The sequence below is a fragment of the Vigna umbellata genome, chromosome 1 (assembly GCF_029865625.1).
Source record: "Vigna umbellata cultivar VRB3 chromosome 1, Vumbellata_1.0, whole genome shotgun sequence".
Lineage (NCBI taxonomy): Eukaryota > Viridiplantae > Streptophyta > Magnoliopsida > Fabales > Fabaceae > Vigna > Vigna umbellata.
Window position 1 is genome coordinate 59,792,067 of NC_142165.1, and position 24,830 is coordinate 59,816,896.

Genomic DNA, 24,830 nt, shown 5'->3' on the forward strand with positions numbered 1-24,830 from the left:
GTTGAACCTGTAAGACCTTTTGGCACTCCTTTGGTGGCTGAGAAAGCTTCTTTATCAACACCTCTAATTGTTGAGTTATAAACTTATTCTGAGCAAGCAAGGCACCATAAGACTGTATCTGTAACACTCCCTTAGGTTGTGATGGAGTTCCTCTTTCATTATGTATCTCATTGTCAATAGTAGTCATGTTTTCAATTAATTCATAGGCTTCCTCTGGAGTCTTGCACCTGATATTGCCTCCAACTAAGGCATCCAACATCAATTTGGTCTATGAGCTAAGACCTCCAAGGAAAAGAATGACTACTGTTGCTTCATCAAAACCATGAGTAAGTGTCTTTCTCAGCAAGCCCTTGTATCTATCCCATGCTTGCCCTAATGTCTCCTCCATTCCTTGTCTGAAAGAAGAGATTTCTTGCTTTACTTTGTTGATCTTTGATTGTAGGAAGTATTTATTCAAGAATTTTGGAACCACATCTTCCCACTCAGTAAAGCTATTTTCAGGAAAAGAGTTCAACCATAGTTTAGCATTGCCTCCAGTGAGAAAGGAAACAAGCTCAGTCTAATAGCATTATCTAGCACTCCATTCAGCTTTACAGTATTACAGATCTCATTAAAAGTGGTCAGATGCTCATATGGACTTTCATGTGACAATCCATTGAATTGGTTGCTCTTCACTAGATGGATCAATGCAGGCTTCATCTCCATACTTGCGACATTGACCCTCGGCTTTGCAATGCTGTTAAAATGATGAGGGCCAACCACTATTGTATAATCTGCCAAAGTACGCCTAACACCATTGTTGTTCATGCTTTCTTGATCAGATTGTAAGGCCTGTGAAATTCTCTCTAGAAAAGGTACTCTAGATAATCTCTTTGTTAGCGGCCTTCTACTAGTCTCAAGTCCTTCAAGAAGAAGTTCAGAACTTTTGTTGCTCCTAGTCCTCACTTAATCCTGCATAAACTAGACACAAAACCCTAGAAAATTAGTTAGCATAGAAACAAAAATAAACGACACAAAACACAATTTAAAAATAAAAATTAAAAACAAAAATAAAGTCAAAGTTAATCAAGAATCACACAAATAAAATAGTTTAAACCGTGAGTCCCCGGCAACGGCGCCAAAAGCTTGTTGATGGATTGGCAAGTGTACCAAATCGCATAAGTAATATAAAATGGTAAGACCAAGTATCGTGTCCCTGAAGACTCTCTGCACTAGACAGTTGTGTGATAACTTAATTAATTAAGACTTAAATAAAATGAAATCATTGGTTTAAGATGCAAGAACAGAAAATTAAATATGAATGTAGCTTGATCAATAGTAAAAGAGCACAATAATAAACCGATGTTGTTTGTGATGAGATGAGTATGTTGTTGGGGTTAGATTTCAGCAAGTTCCATCTCATGTATGTAAGAATTCTTCTTTATGCATTAATGTTAACGTCACTCACTAAATTACCTAAACCCGATCCCTCGGCGAATAAGCATGTCCTTAACCACCAGTTCATGCAATTCCTAGCATTCCTAGTAATTAAATGTGAAGATAAGGAGCTTAAGTCGACCAAGATTCATACCCTCATCCTTGAGAAATATTACTTTTGGGAGAAATCAACAAGAACCTGAATTGTAAGGAACCTCCCGGCACTCATGCAATTCATAAATCATGCGATGAATGAGTTAAACAAAGCATGTAATAAGAACAGGTGAATTACTCTAACAGTTAATGAAAAAGTATATGAAATTAAAATCAATTCAAATACATGAGAGTTCACAAGGTTACATCATCCCCCAACAACAAATAGAGTTTAGTTCCCCATAGACATGGAGAAACTAGATGAATAATGGAAAAGCATGAGATAGCAAAACCCTAAAAGTAGAGGAAGGGCGCTTTCGCATCCAAATCCGACTTTAGAGAGTGGAAGAGTGTGTTGTTGTCTTGCTTCAGCCAGAGATGCAAAACCTAGGACGCCTGGTTCCTTTAAATAGAGTGAAGACTGAACAGAAACAAAGCCCAAGCTCGAGTCGCCGGCGCCCAAGCGCCCCACTTAGGGCGCCCGGGCGGCAAGCGGTGGTCTTCCACGCTCAAGCCTTGTAGAGGACGCTTAAGCTTCGAGCTTCTGCTGGTCAAGCGCCCCAAAAGGGGCACCTGGGCGGTGAGCGGTGGTCTTCTGCGCCCAAGCCTCAGAAATGACGCCCAAGCTTCGTGCATCCGGTGCTCAAGCGCCCTAAAAGGGGCGCCCGGGCGGTGAACAACTCTCTTCTACGCTCAAGCCTCCTAAAAGGGCACTCAAGCTTCAAGCATCCCTCCTTTGTGGTGCTTTTCCAGGCCTTTCTAAGCTCCATTTCCTTAGCACTTTATCCCATTTTTCCATATTATCTCATTTTCTATCAAAACAAAGGGAATTAGTCATAAAATCATCAAATTCAACCTCAACTCTCTTATTCACACAACTTAACAGAAAAACATGATTCCAAGCAAGTTTCTAAGCAGAAAAGGGTGTATTTAGTATCAAAATTACATCACAGATAACGGTATTTTCAACCGTTAACACTTGTCAAAGCTAGTTTGACCAAATTTGTTGAACTTAAGGGAGATTGCTATCCAAATCTTGTAAAGGTATTCTATGCAAATTTAAAAAGAGAAGGAAACTATCTCACTTCTAGAGTAAAGGGTGTAACTATCCGAATTGACAACTCCATTTGGAAATATGTTGCTGGATTTCAGCCTGAAGGATTGAAAGCTCATCAAGGCATACCGGGTTTCAACAAAACTGACATTTAGAACAATTTCTTGAAAAGTCCAAACATGATAGGGAAATATGACTCCTTCAGTATTGAGAATCTGAGTAAGGAGGAAAGTCTATGTGCATACGTGATTACCTGGATCTTACTTCCAAGAGGTGAAGATCAATTTCTGCTGAATGCTGAAGATATGTATTTACTATATGCATTGCAAACAGGAACAAAATCAGATTGGTCATCTGTAATATATGACTATATGTTAAAGGTTGCAAAGCAGAAGGAATATCATCTACCTTATGTTGTCTTCATTAGTAGGATACTAAGAATCCAAAACGTGGACATCACAAATGAAATGACAATCTGTTGTAACAAGAGAAATATTTTGGAAACATTGTTCTTAAATTTTGTGGGTCTCAGAAAAAGTAAAGATGACTGGTTATTGAAGGATGATTACATTCCTGGTACTGATGAAGTGAATCCTGTGAATGTTAATATATCCAGATATGAATTTAGACCTCAAACAAGATTTGAGGAGTTTGTATATGAAAGATTTAAGCATCTTGATGAGAAAATGGAAATGCTTCAAAGATCCTTTACTGAACTGCACAGGAAAATGGACTATGCACTAAGGATAAATGCATTTGGTGACACCTCTGTAGATGATTCTGAAAGTGAGAAGAATAGTGCGAATAAGAAAATTGTGGAGTCATCTGAAACAGATTAAGGGTCCTGTGATTACAACTTTTAGTTTGTTTTGATTACTTTCTATGTTAAGTGTATTGTCTTGTGTTCTTCTGTAATGGATGGCTCTATAAGTTGATAACGGTTGAATATACTGTTATCTGTGATGCAATTTTGATATTAAATCAACCCTTTTTGGACCTAGAAGCTTGCTTGAACTCATGTTTTTAATTTAGTTTTGTGAATAAGTGAGTAGAGGGTATACTTAATGATTTTATCACTAAATTTCCTTGATTTTGTAGGTTATTGGTATGATTTGGAAGAAGAGCAAAAGTATCAAGGAGTTGGAATTCAAGAACGACAATTAAAGCATCAGAAAAGGAGCACAGGAGGTCACGCAGGGCGCCTGGGCGCCTGAGCGCTAGTTTTTTCCCGCACACTGCTTGGGCGCCCCACTTAGGGCGCTAAGCTCCAGCGACGTGGGCTTGGATCTATTTTCTGTTATTTTTCTGTTATATTTAAGGACTTGGACATCCTGGGGATTGTATCTCTTGATGGCTTCAGCACAAAAACATATTTTTCGCTCTTTGGAGGCAGATTTGGTGATGTGGGAGCTCTCCTCTTCCGTTTCTAGGGTTTTTCTATCTCTTTCATTCCATTGTTCATCTAGTTTCTTCATGACAATGGAGAACTAATCTTATTTGCTGTTGGGGAAGATATAACCTCTAAACTCTCATGTATTTGAATTTGTTTTCATTTATTATATGCTTCTTTCATTAATTGTTTGGGATTTTCTCCTTTGCTAAATTCTTATATTTTATGATTTGTCTGAGTATCGGGAGATATCTTACAAATCACGATATGGAGAATTTCTCCCAAGAGCAATATTGCCCAAGGATGGGGATAGGAGGATTGGTCGTCTTAAGCTCCTAATCGTAATGCATAATTAATTATTAGGGATGCAAGAGATTGTGGTCTAGTAATTAAGGATAGACTTTCTTCACCGAGGGATCGAGTTTTAAGTAATTTAGAGAGTGACGTTAACAATTTAATGAAGAAGAAGAATTCATATATGCATGAGAGTCAATAGGTGAAATCTAAACCCCAACAACATTATCATCTCATATTATCAACATCATCCATTCATTCTAGTGTTTAGCCTCAATTGATCAAATTGCATTCATGTTTATTTTTATTTTGCATTTAAAACCCCAAAATTTGTTCTTAAGTATTAATTAGTTAAGTAATTACACAACTGTTTAGTGCAGTGCGTCCTTTGGGATATGATACTTGGTCTTACCATTTTATATTACTTGATACGATTCGGTACACTTGTAGACATCTTAACATAAGTTATCATTGTTTTGTTTTTATCTGATTGTACTTTTGATTTAATATCAATGAAATCAGAATTTATGGTTAAATAAATTTGTTTATGAATAAATATGATAACCTAAAATCGATTACTCTATGCTTGTATGCGAATGAATTATTGATTCTAACAAATTAATTCTTGTATAACATTGATTCTAAAATGCTTGATCTGGAAAGGATTTGAAAGGTTTTGTAGGAATATCACTTGATGACTGGATGGAACTGGATAATCTAAAATATGCTACAGCAAGAAATCGACTTTGACTAAGATCAAATCGATTAAACATCAACAAGGGTTTAAAGATTCCAAAACTGGAATATCTTATATCTTTAGATCTTGTTTTTATTTGATGTTTGATTGTTTATTCTTATATCTCTATGCTTATCTGCTGCATAAAATATCTGAGATGATAAGAGATTAAAATGTGTTGTTTGATTGAATACAATGTTATTACATGCTGATAAATGCTCTGACGTATTCTGATTACTACATTATGCATCTGTATTTTGAGATTGAAATATGCATAATGATAAGGGAAGCATTGCATAACATTGATATATTTCACATGTCTTCATTTAAGGGGGGCAAATATCTCAATTTCATGTGAATATCTTTGACAGGGGGAGCATCATTACTTGTTTTATGATTATTTGATGCATCTCTATATGCTTGATTATCTGTATATCAATACCTTTGTGCTTACCTTTTTTGCTAATGCCCCAGGGGAGAATTATTGGCTGGTAATTGATTGATAATCTGTATTGAGTTATGCAACATGGTTGATTGTTAATCATGGTTGTGCATCATTAAAAAAGAGGGAGATTGTTGAGATTGTTGATAGGGGAAACACTGATTTAGTTGAACCCACAATCTAAGTAATATCTGAGTTTTTGATGATGACAACACATAATTAATAACACATGTGTATTTTGTGTTACATGTTCTATGCTTACATGTTATATGAGTATATGAGAACATGATTGTGTTGATTTTTGTGTTGTTCATTGCATTTCTAAGTTATATATATGTGATTTTATACATGAATGCATGACATTTGTTTTTGGATGAAAAACCACAAGCACTAATGTTGAACTTTAAAATATGTGGCAAAACAACAGTTTGAAATCGATTACATTATGGGGTGAATCGATTAAAACTCGTGTATTTGCACAAACTTTTTCAAGTGTGTTGTGAGATTTTTTCAAAGAGAAAAGTTTTCAAAACTTTTCATGATACTATTGCATATTCGATTGCATGCGATATGTATTCGATTAAGTTTGTTACTATTTTGAAGCTGATAACGGTTGAAAAACCGTTATTTTTATGGTTAAAATTGATACCTAAAGCAACCTTTAAGACTTAGAAACTAGCTTGAACTCATATTTTTGCTTTAGTTTTGTGATTAAGAGAGTTAAAAGTGAATTTAATGGTTTTGTGCAAGATTCCCTTGATTTTGTAGGCTAATTGAATGATTTGAAAGAAGAATTGAAGTACCGAATGATTGGAATGCTGAAAAGTCAACCAGAAACCAGAAAAGTCAACCAGTCAACCAGAAAAGTCAACCAGTCAACCAGAAAAGTCAACAAGTCAACCTGAATGCTAAGAAGTCAACCAGAATACAGAAAAAGTTCCGCTGAGTGGTAAAATACCGCTGAGCGCCACTTTTTAGGTGCCAAAATCACCGTTGAGGGGCAAAAACAACAGTTGGGGGCAAAATCGATCATGCGCTATTACCGCTCAGCGGTAAAATACCGCTGAGCGCCATTCTAAATGGGCTGGGACCGGTTTTCTGTTACTTTTATGGGGTTGGGCCTAATTTTCTTTATTTTTAGAATAGTATATAAGCTTTAGGACGTCTTAGGGTTTGTATCTTTGGTAGGAGAAGACGCAAAACACACTTTTCACCCCTTGGGGGTAGAATTGGAGATGGTGACGGCTCTCCTCTTCTCTTTCTAGGGTTTTTCTATCTCTTTCACTCTTTTATTATTGTTCATCTAGTTTCACCATGAATATGGTGAACTAAACTTGTATTGTTGTTGAGGAATCAATGTAATCTTTTGAAGCTCTCATATATGGAATTTGTGTTTAAACATCATATTTATGATACATGCTTTCTTTCATCATTAGTTAGGGTTTTTCCTCTTTGCTCAAAGCATGCATTGTTTAACTCATTCGATGGCATGATTATTGATTTTGTCGATATGGGAACGTACGGGGAAATCTGGATCCGGGGAAATTCTCCCAATAGCATGTTGTCTAGACATAGGAATATGAGGGTTGGTTGCCTTTAAGCTTTTGTGCTTCAGAATTAATTATTAGGGATGCTAGGAATTGTATGAACTCGTAATTAAGGATAAGTCTTCTTGCAAGGTGATTTAGAGAGTGGCATTAACATTGATGAAAAGAATGATGAATTCCTAAAAGTATATGAGAGTGGATAAGATAAAATTGATTACCCCAACAACATACTCATCCATCTAATTAGTTCAAGTGTTTGTGTTTATCTTTTCCATTGATCAAACTCATGCATACATGTTTACTTATTGTCTTTTGCATTTGAAACCTATAATCAAATGTTCATAAGTCTTAAATAATCAACAAATCATATAACTAACTAGGCCGCGAGTCCTTTGGGAGAACGATACTTGGTCTTACCGAGTTTATTACTTGATACGATTCGGTCACACTTGCCGAGGGTAAACAAGTTTTTGGCGCCGTTTTTCGGTGTTCATAAATTTGTCATCAGAAGCCTGTTAATGCTTGATATAATTGTTACAACGACTATATTTTTAAATATGTTGACCAAGCATTAAATGCTATTCGATTGCATTAATTGTGAATTCAATTAAGTACTTTGACTGCTACTATCTGTCATAACTGAATTGGTGTATTCGACTACATTAGTAGCAAAATCGATTATGTTGCATCTGATACGAGTTCATCTATATATTGACGCGAATTTGATTTCTGTAAAAGACTTTTGTGATTCTAACATTTTCATTTTCTTTGGTAGAAAAGTGCAAAGCTTAAAGAAAGAGAAAGAGCTCTAAGAACTAGTTTTACCGTGGTGATCAACTAGGTGTGATTTCTTGAAGAGCAAGATTGTTGAGTTTTCAAAGTCTGATCTATCTGCACATTTGGGTGTCTAGTGCAAGATCAGGTTCTACAATCTGTTGAAGATTGGGTTGAGTTCCCTGTTGTGATTATAGGAAGAAGGACGTGTTGTGTTCTTGACTTTGAGGGTGCCTCAAAGAGGTTGGACTACAGGAGAAAGGATTCTCGTTGCTAGTCTATTTATATACTACCTATATTTTGATTAAAGGGTCAGAAGGGTGTTTTATATTTTTGACGTGAGGTCTCTATAAAAATCTTGTTATAAAAACCTTGATCATTATAGTGCAATGGCTTCCTGTGGTTGGAAAGACAATGGATGTAGGCTTGGCCAAACTAGTATAAAAACTCAGCGTTTGATCTTTCTTATCCCTACTCTGTTACATTCAATCGATTATAATTTGTACGCATTCGATTAAATTTTCGCTGCATTGAAAATCTTTTAACTTGCATTTCAAGAAAAGTATAAAGGCATCTCTTTTGGTGAAAAATATTTTGAAAGTTTTAAATTTTATACTTCACCAATTCACCCCCCTCTTGGTGTGAGAAATTGAGTTATTCTATTTTAACAGATTACGTAAGTAATGTTATCGGTTACATAGAACAAATGTAATAGTATTACAACTAACCCAGCTTTTAATTGAATATTCAATTAATGTAATCGATTTGCATTTAATGTTAGTAAAACATATTTAAAAATATGTCTGCTAAAGCAGTTATGACTAGCATGAAATTAGTTTTCAAAACATAACATACTTAATTGAATACAGAACATATGTAATCGATTAAGCTTAACACTTTAAACAGATTTTGAAAACTTTCCTTCTCAAAACTCATCATAACACATTTGGAAAAGATATATTCAAGCGCACGAGTTTTAATCGATTTAACAACTAATGTAATCGATTCAAACTAGCTGTTTTGCCACAGTTCAAAACATAAGTTGTCTGATGACCTTAATTGATTATGACAACATTGTAATCGATTATGTCATGCAGATATGCTTTTGTGCTTGTGGTTTTCATTACACAGAAACATATAGTGTGCATACACAGATATAATCAAATCATAAAAATAATAGTATGCATAAACAACATAGTATGTCCAACATATGCATTTGTCACAATATATGCAATTATCGCAGTTTGTGCATATAACACAGTAAGCATGTACATATTCCACATTGAGGCACCCTCAAAGTCAAGAACACACACGTTCTTCTTCCTGTAGTCACAATAGGGAACTCAAACGAATCTTGAAGAGATTACGGAATTTGATCTCGTAGTAACACCCAAACGTGCAGATTGATCAGTCTTTGAAACACAACAGTCTTGTTGTTCAAGAAATCACAAGTTGTTGATCACCACAGTCAATCTTGTTTCTTGGAGTTTTTCCTCTCTTTCTGTAAGATCACAACTTTTTGTAAAGGATATGAAATTGTTAGAATCAGAAAAGTTATTACAGAATTCAAATCTGTGTCAATTCATAGTATAACACATATCAGACGCATTTTAATCGATTGAGCTACTAACGTAATCGAATATAACAATCAGTTATAACAAATTTATCAACAGTCAAACAAATGATTGAATGTAAAATTAATGCAATTGATTATCATTTAATGCTTGGTCAACATATTTAAAAATATGATCGTTATGTTAGTTGTTACAAGCATTTAACAGATTTTAAAATTATCAACTAACTTATTCGAATACAGAGAGCATGCATTCGATTAAGTGAAATCTTTTTGCACAGTTTTGGAAACTTTTCTCTTTGAAAAATCTCACAGCACACTTCAAAAATGATTATGCAAACATACGAGTTTTAATCGATTCACCCCATAATGTAATCGACTTAAAACTGTTGTTTTGCCACACATTTAAAGTTCAACCATAGTGGTTGTGATTTTCCTTTTCCAAAAACATATGTCATGCATATGCATATAAAATCATATATTTAACACATTAATATGCAATGAACAACACAAACACGTTCTCATATATGCTTTAACAGATTTAACACATTAAGCAAAAACATATAACATGTAAACATAGAAATGTAACACAAAATACACATGTGTTATTAATTATGTGTTGTTGATAAACAAAATTTTTGATCCCCGATAACGGCGCCAAAAACTTGTTAAGATGTCAGCAAGTGTACCGAAGCGTATCAAGTAATAATAAAATGGTAAGACCAAGTATCGTTTCCCAAAGGACTCACGACAGTAAACAGTTATGTGATTACCCAACTAATTAAGACTTTTGAAGAACAATTTAGTGTTTTTGAATGCAAATGCTATAAAAGTAAACATGAATGCAATTTTGACCAATTGAAAGAAAAACACAAAGATGAATGGATGATATTGAGAATATGAGATGAATATGTTGTTGGGGTTTAGATTTCACCAAGTTTCCTCTCATGCATATATGAATTCATCTTCTTCATTAATGTTAATATCACTTTCTAAATTACTAAAAATATGATGTCTTAGTGAAGAATGCCTATCCTTAATTACTAGTTTACAATGTCTTATCTCCCTAGCAATTAATTATGCATTACATACGCACAGAAGCTTAAGATAACCAAAACTCATATCCCTATGTCTAGGCAATACTGATTTTTGGAGCAATTCTCCATATCTAGGTTTCCCCGTATGTGTCCATATCACAAAAACCAATAATCATGCCATGAATGAGTTAAACATAACAAGCATTGAGCAAAGAAGAATTACCCTAACAATGAATGAAAGAAGCATAAATAAATAAGAATCAATTCAAATACATGAGAGTTCACAAGGTTACATCATCCCCCATCAACAAAGAATGTTTAGTTCCCCATCGTCATGGAGAAACTAGATGAGCAATGGAATGAAAGAGATAGAAAAACCCTAAAAATTGAAGAGGAGAGCTTCCGCATCCACTTCTGCCTTCAGAGAGTTGGAGAAAATCTGACTTTGTGTCAATTCTGTCAAGAGATACCCTCTCTAGGTCGAACTAATCCTTAAATAGGGCTAAATTGGGCCATAAGCCAACGTTGCCACCGCTCAGCGCCCCTACTTAGGGTGCTCAGGTGTGCTTGTGATAGAATGACGCTCAGCATCCAATAGAGGGTGCTCGGGCGTAAAATGTTGCAGGAAAGATGGCGCTCAGTGCCTCAAAAAGGGCGTCCAAGCGTGACTGCGAAGCTCCAGCGCGGAGGGTCATGAAAAGGGCGCCCAAGCGTGAGTGTGACCTTCTGCAACCTTCTCTTCTGGTGCTCTTTCTGTCCTTTATGAGTTCCAACTTCTTGACAACTTAATTCCTCTTCCAATTCATCCCAATTTCCTAAAAAACCAAGGAGATTTAGTGATAAAATCTTCAAGTGTAACCTCAACTCTCTTATTTCCCAAAATAAACCAAAATCAAGAGAACAAACAAGTTTCTAAGTAAAAAAGGGTTCATTTGATATTAAAATGTACTCTCAAATAACGGTGAAATCAACCGTTATTAGTTGTCATCATCAAAAACTCATATATCACTAAGATTGTGGGTTAAGCTAAACTTATGCTCCCGCTATCAACAATCTCAACACCTTGTATTGAAGTTTCATGACTTCAGCATGTATCTCTTGAAAGGCATCCAACAACATACTATATTTCCCTTCTAAAGGCTCGTTTTCAAAGTCACTGTCAGTGTCTTCTGAGTGCAGGGATTCGGCCATGAAACACAGATTGGACTCTTCTTCCACACTATCATCATCACTACATGTATTGGTATCACTGTTTTCCCAAGCTATATAAGATTTTCTCTGCTTACTCCTTCTCTTGTCTTTTGGATACTTGGTGTCAGCCTTCTGCTTGTTTTTCAACTCTAGACATTTCGACTTTATATGACCATCCTTACCGCATTCATAGCATGTCACAGTGTTGTTCTTTGAGTTCTTTTTTCTTCTTTTTGAATAACCTACATTGTCAGTTGCAGTAATTATATTTCTCATGAATTTAGAAAACTTCTTTACCATCATGTTCATGATCTCTTTTTCTAGTATTTCTACATCAGACTCAGTCTCAAATTCTGCTTTCTTGGAGGATCTTTTGCTTGTAGCCTTGAAGGAAATCGATTATTTTTGCTCAATCTCATCTTCTTCCCTCAATCAACCAATCTCTAGCTCATGTTCCCTAAGCGTACGAAACAAGGCTGTCATATTCATGTTAGTCAAATCTTTAGATTTGGATATAGTAGTTACCTTAGGCTGTCAGCTTCTATTCAGGTTTTGCAAGATTTTGATATTGATCTCTTCTTTCTCAAATGCCTTGCCGAGAGCCATCACATAGTTGACAATGTGTGTAAACCTTTTCTGCACATCATAGATGGTTTCTCCGACCTTCATCCTGAACATTTCGTACTCTTGTACCAATGAATTCTTTCTGGCACGCTTTACTTCATCAGTTCCCTCATGTGTCACTTCAAGAACCTCCCACATTTTCTTTGTTGTCTTACATTGAGATACCCTGAAAAACTCATCCATTGTAAGAGCAGAAGCAATTACATTACGAGCTTTAACATCATATTGTGCTCTCCGGTTTTCCTCTTGAGTTCACTTAGAAAAAAATTTCAAAACATGTTTTCCATTAATAACATGAGTGGGTTCAAATGGACCATTGAGTTCAAATAGCCAATTACAACAAACTAGCAGCAAGAACAATCCTCTCTTGCAGTCAACCCCTTTGAGATCCCCCTCAAAGTAAAGAACTACACGTTCTTCTTCCTGTATACACCATAGGGAAACAACAACACTAAAGCATTTGCAAGAGCTTCCTGATCCAGCAGTATGCACCTCTTTAGTGCAGAATGATCAGATAGTTTGAATCAATCAATCCAACTTCTCAAGAAACCATCAAGACTTGTTCACCACAACAATTCTTGTTTCTTGGAGCGCTTTCCTCTTTTGTAAAACTTTAAAGCATTTATCTAAAACAAAAATGAAAGTTTTAAAATCAATTGTCTTGCAGAATTTCAAATCATGTGTCACTCAAACCATCTTCTTAATTAGTAATTTGGTCTCTATATTTAGGGCGTTGTATTTTTTTTTTTGACTTAATTGAGTTTTATATTTTCTAATTGAGACAATGTGGTCCTTTGTCTATCAATGTTGTCCTCCATGGATCCTTATTCACCTCCACTTAGCCAAAGACTTTCAAAGTTGGAAGAAACCCCTAAGAGAATGTCATCTATGTGTAGGATTAGGATAAACGTACTAGAAATGAATTCAAACGTCACAACTAGGTTCATGTAGACCACGTAATTCTTAGAGGATCTTGAATTTGAAGAAGATGGAGGAGCTTGGATTCTTATCTTGAATAGTGGAAGGCGATGGAGTTTGTAATATTGACTGAGGAAAGGTAGTGGTGAGTAGTTGGAGAAGGTGAGTGGTGGGATTCTATCGTCAAAGAAGAACAAGTTGAAGAGGGAAAAAAAGGGTGTCTCTGTTTTAGAATATAAGAACTCAATTCAATAAAAAAATATATATAAAAACAAAAGTAAGTCATAAATATAAGAATTAAATTATTAATTTAAAAAAGTATTGATTATTTCCTAACCAATTAATGCTTATTTAACTAATAATCATATTATTCTATTTAAAAAGTAGAAACTCAATTAAATAAAAATATATATAAAAATAAAAATAAATCATAAGCCTCAATATAGAAACTAAATTACATCTTCTTTTAAATAATTTTAAACATTTCATAATACTATTTATTTATTAATTATTTTGTAACACCGTCTTAATTAATTTTAATTTTAAGTGTAATTATATCACGTATTAATTTATTTATTTTTGGATTATGTCACATCACTTTTCAAAATTTCTTAAAAGTTGTATTATAATATAATATCACATAAAACTTATACTCACTAGTGCAGAAAGGACGTTAGAAGTATGTTATTTTGGATTTTTAACGTTTGATCTCTGTCCGACGTCTATATGGGTTACGTTAATGAGACGTCGGACACTGTAAGTCAGACGTCTATATAGATGTCAGACCTATATAGGTCAGACGTCTATATAGACGATCCATACAGGTCACACGTCTTTGAGGTTGCTCCTGACCTATGGTGATTCGAGTTTAGAACTTTATATTTTAGTTGAAGAGAATGTATTGTACATTTTTTTATTGGATGGTTTTAAAAACGTAGTGAAGGGAATTGGAGGAGTGCAAAACACAAGAAATCGCTGTCGAAGAACGTCGCCCACAGACACGAGAATAGCTACACCAAAACCCAACGAAAACGCATTTTAATCAGTTCAAATGAAAGATAATGCATCAAAGAGTGATGTAATCAGAGTAAAATTAATTTAAAACGGTGCAAAAGTAAGAAAACGAACATGAAAAGTAACCCGTAGAGAAAATGCGACGAAGATGATGAACAATGAGTGCGCGTAACGGCTGTCTCGCGTTCGCGGGGTTTTTAATATCGACATTTAGAAGTTGGTTCCCCCATAACAGACGTCTAAAGGACTTTAGAAGTCGGTTACCCCCATACCAAACGTCTAAGTGGAGTCAAAAAGTGATTTTTAAAATTTTTGGGATGTGTATTTAGACGTTGGTTCCCCCCATAGCCGACGTCTAAATGGCTTTAGAAGTCGGAGTGGCGGGATCAGACGTTTAAATGGAGTCAAAAAGTGATTTTTTTAATTCTTGGGCTGCGTATTTAGATTTCGGTTCCCCCATAACAGACGTCTAAATGGAGTCAAAAAGTGACTTTTTAAATTTCTGGGTTGAGTATTTAGAAGTCGGTTCCCCCAATAACAGACGTCTAAATGACTTTAGAAATCGGAGTGACGAGATCAGACGTCTAAATGGAGTCAAAAAGTGACTTTTTAAGAAATAATTAAAGTGTTGGTTTATGTTCATTGACTAAAAATCATTAATAATTTAGAAATAAATAAACAAAAAGTATTTAGAATTTTCTGAAAAATCTTATAAAAAGAATTAAAAAGTATGGATAATTTTTAATATGCATACCCTTAAATAAAAAACCGAAGTGTATAAGATTAATATATAAGAGTTTATGAACTTAAATATGTTTTCCGTCCAAATGTAAAATTAAAATTCTTGTTTAAAATTCTCATATATTTTTATCTTCAAACTTTAAAAATAAATAAATATATATTAATTTTTTTGGTTTCTTATATAATGTTTCAGGTTTAAGTTAAAACATATCAACATAATATAAATAATTTAAACATCATCTAAAATGTGTTTAACAAATTAAAAAAATTTAGTATAAATAGATTAGAAGAATTATATTTATTTTTAGGTTTGAGACAAAAATATATCAAAGTTTGAGATATAAACAAATTCTAATTTTAAAGAATAAAAATAAAATATGTTTAACCCTCAAAGAAATGAAAAAGAAAAGTAGAAGCATTGAGACTAGATTCATTGCTGTAATGCAAAAGAAAAGAAAAATAAAATAATATACTATTTGTTAGTCTCACTTGGTTTTTATTTTAGAACCACAATAGTTATGAATAAAAATAAAGAAAAAAATAATTGTTACGAAACCTCTACTATAAATATTTTAGGAAAATTATAGTGCTTTTATGCTCCAAATAAATTTTACCACTTTGGAATGATCATTTATGATATTGGTATAGCACAAGGGTGACAAATGAACCTTCTTTTACATATATTATTCTAACTTATTTTAATTTTGATGAGATTTTTTCTATCGATTAAGTATGAGTAATATTTAATATTTTAATTTGGTTGTGAAGATGAAATATATATATATATATATATATATATATATATATATATATATATATATATATTGTTTCATCCTTGTCTAATTACCTATCTGTTCCTCATACCTATTTTTATTTTAAATTATTAAAATAACTTTAATTTATTAGATAATTCAACAAATATATTATTTTCTCTTTCATCTTTATTTTCATAACTTATTCATAAAGAGCATATTTAATATTTTTTTATTCTTTGTTATAATTATTGGTATTTATCTTATTTTTATTTAATATTTTTATTCTTTGTTTTAATTTTTATTTTTATTAGTGAAAATACACGTACTACAAACATGTTATTTTTTATGAAAATAAAAAATAATAAAATTATTATTATTATATTTATAAAATTAAATATAAATAATATTTTATAATTTTATTATAGATAATTATTTTAACTCTAAAAAATTGTTATAAAAAAGACATCAGATGAAAAATATCAACTTAAAAAAAAGTAATAGAAAGAGTAAAATTGACAAGTAGTTATTTTAATTTAAAAAAAAACAGTTATTTAGAAGGTAAAAATGAAAAATAAATATATACACAAAATGAAGAATCTCAACTCAATTTATATAATAGTATAAATTAACAAATTAACACCTGGACCCATTTTTGACAAACTCGAGGACATACAAAAATATTATATCACTCAGTGTGAAGATGAATATGAGAATAAATTTTATATAAATAGCATAATCACACTTGTTTCACTTTATTATCATCCTTAATATTAAAAATAAAACCAATAATCATAATAATAGAAACAATGACAATAATCATAACCAAAACTATATATATGATTTTTTTTATGTACAAATTTATATTTTAATTTGATCTTTTAAATATTTTTTAAAATTAAAATAATTATTTTATTAAGTTGACCGTTTTCAAAAGTTTAATCATTTTTTAATTATAAAACTTTTTATAAAATAAATAAAAGTTATTTATAATAAAATTATAAAAATTTATTTATATTTAATTTTCTAGTTTTTAGTTATGTGGTAAAATTTTAATATATTTTAGTTCTCAAATTTTAAAATTAAAATTTTTAATTATTTTTAACATGTTAAACATATTTCTTAATTAACATTTAAATAAAAATATATCAAACTATATAAAAGAAACTCAAATTGTGACATAAATATATTCGACACTTAAAAAATGTAATCTAAATATGTTAAAAATATATTTATTATTTTAAAATTTAAGAACTAAAATATTTAAAGTTTTAGATAAAGGCGAATTCTAAATTTTTATCAAAGTTCACTTAAAAACATATTATTTCTAACAAATAATAATAATTATTCAATATAGTGAAAAACTATATTTAGGATTAATCTCCCTTGTGTTAAATATAGACATAGGGTTCTCTATTTATAATAGAAGAAATATAGGCTAAGCCCAAAATACAATTACGAAATAATAACAAATTAACTAAAAGATAAAAGATAAAAGTAAAAGATATAATATATCTAACACTCCCCCTCAAGCTGGTGCATACAAATCGTATGTACCAAGCTTGTTACAAATATAATCAATTCTCAATCCCCGTAAAGACTTAGTGAAAATATCTGTTAGTTGATCACTTGAATTAACGAATTCAGTCTTGATATCTCCAGATACAATCTTCTCTCGAATGAAATGACAATCAATTTCAATCTGTTCGGTCCTCTCATGAAAGATAGGATTAGAACTAATATGAAGAGCAGCCTGATTGTCACATATAAGCGTCATTTGCGTGACATCTCCAAATTGTAACTCTATAGGCAATTGCTTAAGCCAAACAAGTTCATAAGTGGCTGAAGCCATAGCTCTATATTCTGCTTTTGCACTAGATCTTGCCACAACACTTTGTTTCTTGCTTTTCCAAGAGATCAAATTACCACCAATGGAGACACAATATCCGGATGTAGATTTTCTATCAGAAGGAGATCCTGCCCAATCAGCATTAGAATAACAAACCACTCTTGTATGGTTACTAGAACCATATAACAACCCTTTTCCAGGAGATCCTTTAATGTACTTTAATATATGAATAACTGCATTCCAATGATCTTCACATGGGGAATTAAGGAATTGGCTTACCACACTAACTGCAAAGGAAATATCAAGACGAGTAACTGTAAGATAATTCAATTTTCCAACTAGTCTTCTATATTTCTCGGGATCTGACATAGGCTCCCCCTGTTTTGGTAGAAGTTTAGTATTAGGATCCATGGGTGTGTCCGCAGGTTTTGAATTCATCAACCCAGTTTCCTCCAAAATATCTAGTGCATATTTCCTTTGAGATATAACAATACCATCATTGGATTGTGCCACCTCAATACCCAAGAAATATCTAAGTTTACCAAGATCTTTGGTCTGAAAATGGTTACAAAGATGTTGTTTCATCTGAGAGATGCCATGCCTATCACTGCCTTTAAGAACAATGTCATCAACATATACTACCAAGTAGACAAATCCAACACTTGAGTGACGGTAAAAGACTGAATGATCTGCCTCACACCGAGTCATACCAAATTGTTGAACAACATTACTAAATTTTCCAAACCAGGCCCTAGGAGATTGTTTTAGGCCATATAAGGATTTGCGAAGACGACATACCAATCCAAAAGACTCCTCCTGAGCAACAAATTCTTGAGGTTGCTCCATATAAATCTCTTCTTGCAAATCTCCGTTAAGGAATGCATTTTTGACATCCAATTGATAAAGAGGCCATTGTTGAAGAGTCGCATGGCTATAAATAAACGAATAGATGTCATATTTGCCACTAGAGAAAAAGTATCACCATAATCTAAACCAAAAATTTGAGTGTAACCTTTGGCCACAATACAAGCTTTGAGGCGATCAATAGTTCCATCAAGACCAACTTTGATAGCAAAAACCCACCTACAACCAACAACAGATTTCCCAGACGGTAATAGGACAAGCTCCCAAGTTCCATTATGCTGAAGAGCACTTAGTTCATCTAGCATGGCCTGACGCCAACCAGGATGGGCTAAGGCATCAGTAATAGATTTTGGAATTGTCACAAAAGAAATAGAAGAAAGGCAGGTATAAAAAGGTGAAGACAATCTATGATAACTTAAAGCAAGATAATGTGGAGAGGGATTACGGGTAGAACGTACACTACAAAAATTATTAATATTACCGACGGATTTTTACCGACGAATATGTATCCGTCGATATATTTTAATTTTCGACGGATTTCCTGACGGTTTTTTTTTTATTTTTTTTACCCACGGCCCAAAGTCTTTGGTAAATCCATCGGTAAGTGAAATGCACATTACCGACGGATTTGCCGAAGGCTTTTGGCCGTCGTTAATGTGTATGTCACTTACCGACAGATTTACCGAAAGCTTTGGGCCGTCGGTAAAAAGAGCGAGAATTTTCCCGCTCCTTTTCCACTTAACGGTGTTACCGATGGATTTACCGAAGGCTTTTGGTCGTCAGTAAAAAGAGCAGGAATTTTCCCGCCCCTTATTTCACTTAGCGACGTTACCAACAGATTTACCGAAGGCTTGTGGCCTTCGGTAAAAAGAACAGGAATTTTCCAACCCGAATTTCGCCTATAATGCCAATATATGTGGCAAACATCACACTCTTTTCTCCTTCTCATTTCTCTCAATCTCAGTGTACAACTTCTTCCCACCGACAGTGCCACCCTCCAATGTTTGGTCACCAGAACTTGTTGCCACCACTACTCATTTCTCCTTCTAAGTTTTGCTTATCGTCATGTAGTCTCATCACCGTTGCTCTTCACCATCGCAGGCTCGCCACTGTTGCAACCCACCATTGTCCACTTTTCAGTCTTTCCGACAAGCTCAACTTTTCCGGTGAGCTCAACTTTTCCGGCGAGCCATTGCAAAGTTGATTTGTGCGATTAGGAACATCACCGGTCCTAATAACATATTCTTTCTCTTACAAATATTCGAATTACAGAGAAACTCTCTATGATTCTCTATGATTTTAACTATTGAAAATAAATTGGTTGTTTCATTGTTTGCAAATGAGTTTGTTATTGGCATGATGCTTTTTTGGTGGCGGAGTTCATGAAAACGAAAAAAAAAATGACACGGAGGTAGGAAGGAAGACGAAGAAGATGAACCAGATCATGGTAATTACCGACGGATTTCCCGAAGGCCACAAGCCTTTGGTAATGATCGACGGCTGAAAAGGTCGTCGGCAAAGGTTACCGACAACAATTTTACCAACTTTGCAATGGCTCCCTTCAATTGATGGATGACCAAAGCTGAATCTCCATATACATCTAGAATTTTTGCTTTAGACTCTATTGCTGCTCGAATACCCATGGCACAAGCTTCATATTCTGCGATATTATTCGTGCAATTAAAACACAACCTTGCCGTCATGGGAATGTATTGATTCTTAGGAGAGATAAGCACTGCCCCTATTTCATGCCCCATTACATTCGAAGCCCCATCGAATAATACCGTCCATGCTTTTTCATCTTTGTCCTCTTTGTTCTCAGCAAATAAAGCCATGATATCTTCATCAGGAAATTCAGGTTGCATCGGCTGATAATCACTAATGGGTTGATGGGCTAAATATTCCGCTAAAGCGCTACCCTTGATAGATTTCTGAGTAACATATACAATGTCATACTCTGACAATAGCATCTGCCATCGAGCTATCCTTCCAGTGAGAGCGGGCTTTTCAAAAATATACTTGATAGGATCCATCTTTGATATCAACCAAGTAGAGTGGCTCAACATGTATTGCCTTAGACGATGAGTAGCCCACGCCAGTGCACAACAAGTTCGCTCTAACGACGAATATCGTTGTTCGCAATCTGTGAATCTTTTGCTCAAGTAATATATAGCATGCTCTCTTTTCCCGTCTTCATCATGCTGACCCAATACACAACCCATTGAATTATCCAATACGGTCAAATACAAAATGAGCGGTCTTCCTGGCATAGGTGGACGCAATACAGGAGGGTCTTGCAGGTATTGTTTGACCTTTTCAAAAGCAACTTGACAATCTTCATTCCATACTACGGCCTGATTTTTCCGTAGTAACTTGAACATTGGTTCACAAGTAGCAGTTAATTGGGAGATGAACCTAGCAATATAGTTCAATCTTCCCAAAAAACCTCGAACCTCCTTTTCTGTTCTGGGCGCAGGCATTTCCGTTATCGCTCTTACTTTGTCAGGATAAACTTCTATCCCTCTTTGGCTGACAATAAAGCCCAACAATTTTTCAGACTTTACTCCAAACGTGCATTTGGCAGGATTTAACCTGAGTTTGTACTTTCTCAGCCTCTCAAATAATTTCCTTAGATTGAAAATATGCTCCTCTTCTGATTCCGACTTTGCAATCATGTCATCCACATAAACTTCAATTTCCTTATGCATCATATCATGAAAGAGTGTCACCATTGCCCTTTGGTATGTTGCTCCAGCATTCTTGAGTCCGAAAGACATCACCTTATAACAGAATGTTCCCCATAACGTGATAAAGGTCGTTTTTTCCATATCTTCCGGTGCCATTTTAATTTGATTATATCCCGAGAATCCGTCCATGAACGAAAATAAAGAAAACTTGGCCGTATTATCAACCAGAGTATCGATGTGTGGTAACGGGAAATTATCCTTCGGACTTGCACGATTCAAATCACGATAGTCAACACACATCCTAACTTTCCCATCCTTCTTAGGCACTGGTACAACATTCGCTACCCATTGTGGGTATCTTGCCACAGCCAAAAATCCTGCGTCAAATTGCTTTTGGACCTCCTCTTTAATTTTTAGTGACATTTCCGGCTTCATTCTTCTTAGTTTTTGCTTGACTGGAGGGCATTCTGGCTTGAGTGGGAGCTTATGCTGCACAATATCGCTATCTAGACCCGGCATGTCATTGTAAGACCATGCGAACACATCTTTAAACTCCTTCAACAGGACACGCAAACTTTCCCTCACTTCCGTTTTCATACTAGTACCGATTTTCACCTCCTTTATCTCATCCTTCTCTCCCAAGTTGAGTATTTCAATCTCCTCCTGATGGGGTTTTATCTCCTTAGATTCTTGTTCCACTAATCTCAACAATTCTGGAGAGGGTTCCACATCATCTTCGAAATCATCTTCCGTATTATTGATAGGGTGCTCAAAATTAGGAACATTGATATCATTATTTTCAAAACAATCATTGTCACATCTGCATCATTTAAATTTATGAAAAAGTATAAATAAATAAGATAAACAAAGAAAAATGCCAAATGATGATGAAATGCAACTTTATTATCACGCTGAGTGAAAAGTAAAAAGAATCAATCCGCGAAACCTCAGTTCTAAAGCCCTAATCGAAACTATAAGCTTAATTAAAACTATTACATTTTGTTCACATTAAGCATCACAGGTAAATCCAGTGTTTCCCAATTGTCGAGTTGAGTATCAGGGGAGCAAGCCCACACAAAGCTCAAACTTTGAGGCCTTTCTTCATCCTCCACAGCTGCTATCTGGTCAGTGTTGATCCATCCAGCACTGCGGAAACTTTCCTTGATGTCAACAATGTGAATTTTGCTCTCTCTGGGCCCTCGTCTTTCTGCACGGGCCAAACTGCGCTCTTTTCTTTCTTCAATCATCATTTTCCTGTCTTCCCTGGTAGGTTTGTACCCCAAACCATATCTGTTCTTGTTTTCAACGATTTCTAGAGGGAATGCTCGCCCCTGCCGATATTTGCCCAAACCTTCCCCATATATATAGCCCTCTTTTAGCATAATCTTGGCCATCATAATAGAAGCACATGATAGACGAGGATTTACTGGAAACGGTTCCACACAAGCATTTCCCACAATCTCCAACGATTGGAAGGCTATCTCGAGAGCTTCTTCAGCTGCCTCGATGTAGCGTGTGGATGATGGCCCACTCACAAGAAGATCCTCTTCTCCTGATATTATCACCAGCTTATCTCCTATCACATACTTCAACTTCTGGTGTAGTGTAGAAGGCACAACTCCCGCCGAATGAATCCATGGGCGCCCCAACAGACAACTATAAGCTGGCAGGATATCCATAACCTGGAACGTTATTTGAAAGACACACGGGCCAACTTGCATTGGTAAATCCACCTCTCCCATTACTTCTCTTTTACTGCCATCAAACGCCCTCACAATCATTGAACTCGGCCTCATATGCATTCCTTCGCAAGGTAGCTTTTCCAAGGTTGCTTTCGGCATAACATTCAAAGAGGACCCATTGTCCACTAAAACACGCGCTATAACATGATCCAAGCATTTCACAGAGACGTGAAGAGCCTTGTTATGCCCTCTTCCTTCAGTAGGTATCTCTTCATCCGTAAAGGTAAGATAATTATTAGCAACAATATTGCCAACAATACCCTCGAATTTATTCAACGAAATACCTTGCTCCACGTGAGCCTCACTGAGTATCTTCATTAGCAACTTTCTATGTGATGCCGAATGCATGAGCAAGTCTAACAAGGATATACGAGCAGGCATACGGTTTAACTGTTCCACCACCTTATACTCACTTTGTTGTATGAATTTTAAAAATTCGCAAGCCTCCTCTTCAGAAACTTCTCTCCTCTCTTCCTTGTCGGGGATTTCCTCTGTCTGTGCACCCTTCCCCTTTAAGAATTCTTTTGCCTTCGCGGCCATCGTTGCTTCCTTATCATTAACCCTTTCTCGAGCCAACTCTGGTGATGTGAAAATTCGACCACTCCTAGTCATTCCACCTATCCCTGATATGTTTTTGACAGCAGGGTCAACGCTTTGTTCTTCGCTTGACGCATGCGTCCCATATCTCCATGGGACGACTTTTTCGTTCTTGTAAGGAAAAGGAGTTGGTACACGGATAACAACGGGCGACCTCCCTTGAGTTGGTGGGATAGAAGTAGTCTTAGTGAAACGAATCACTAATGGTTCTGGTAAAATCATACCGGATTCATCACCAGTCTGTACAAATACATCACCCTCCTCCCTCTTGTAGCATACCTGCATCAGACCGCGATCTAGCAGGTCTTGCAGAATTTCTTCAAACTCAACACACTCTTCAATAGAGTGCTCAGCCTCTGGGTGGAGCGCGCATGCCATACTCTCATCATAATCACCCTTCAAGATACCCACTTTCAGCAACGCCTCCAAAATAAACCTCCTAGAGCTCCTGACTTCTTTCACATTTCTCACTAGCTCATGTTCTTTCACTTCGACAGCATTCGTCGAAGCACTTCCATGCCCTGATAAAGGATTGGCCTCGACACTAGGCTTATCCTCCTGGAACTTTAACCACCCAGAATCAATTAGAGTCTGCACTTTATGCTTGAAAGCTAGACACCTCCCAGTGGAATGACCAGCGGCCCCTCCATGATAACTACACTTTGCATCTGCATCATAACCTCTTGGGTACGGAGGCTGCAAAGGCTTCAGGGGACAAACAACAACTAAACCTTGTTTGATAAGATGAGGCAATAATTCCGTATAAGTTGTAGGAATTGGGGTAAAGTTAACATAATTTCTTTCTTGGTTCCTTCTTGGATAAGCATTTGGACCCACATTCATATTGGAACCTACATTTGCCCCTCCCCTCCAATTATTTGTCGGGATGTATTGGGGTTGATAGTACCCTGGTTGTTGTTGAGGCCTAATTTGATGACCAAATGACGCGTTAGCTGTATGTGGATGTTGACCCCAGTATGGTCGATAGTTATGAGTGGGAGCCTGACCTCTCCACACGGGGGTTACAGATGTTGCATGCACATCTCCTTCTTTTCTTTTTCCTGAGTTGAAATTGGGTTTTTTGGAATTTGCAACCATCGACGAGCCATATGCAATCTTCCCATTTTTCAACCCGATCTCTATTCGTTCACCTATCACAATGATATTAGCAAAATTTGAAGATACATTTCTGATGGACAAATTTATGAACACCAAATTATGATGTCACAAACTTGTTTCACAATCGGCAAGTATGACCGAATCGTTCAAGTAATAAAACTTGGTAAGACCAAGTATCGTTCTTCCCAAAGGACTCACGGCCTAGTTTAGTTATGTGGTTTCTTGATTAACTAAGACTTACAAACGAAATATTTGGGTTTAAAATGCAAGACAGAAAATAAACATGTATGCATGAATTTTGATCAATGGCAAAGAC

The 24,830-nt window shown here is 35.2% G+C and overlaps 1 protein-coding gene and 1 pseudogene across 1 annotated transcript; both read right to left on the reverse strand.

Annotated features, from left to right (window-relative positions):
* Window positions 1–17,184: 17,184 nt before the first annotated feature.
* On the reverse strand, window positions 17,185–17,943 carry LOC148205930 (secreted RxLR effector protein 161 pseudogene; annotated as a pseudogene).
* A 4,105-nt stretch (window positions 17,944–22,048) lies between these two features.
* On the reverse strand, window positions 22,049–24,493 carry LOC148205931 (uncharacterized). The gene has a single exon (XM_088105715.1). The coding sequence runs from the start codon at window positions 24,491–24,493 to the stop codon at window positions 22,049–22,051; it is 2,445 nt and encodes an 814-aa protein (XP_087961841.1).
* Window positions 24,494–24,830: the final 337 nt, after the last annotated feature.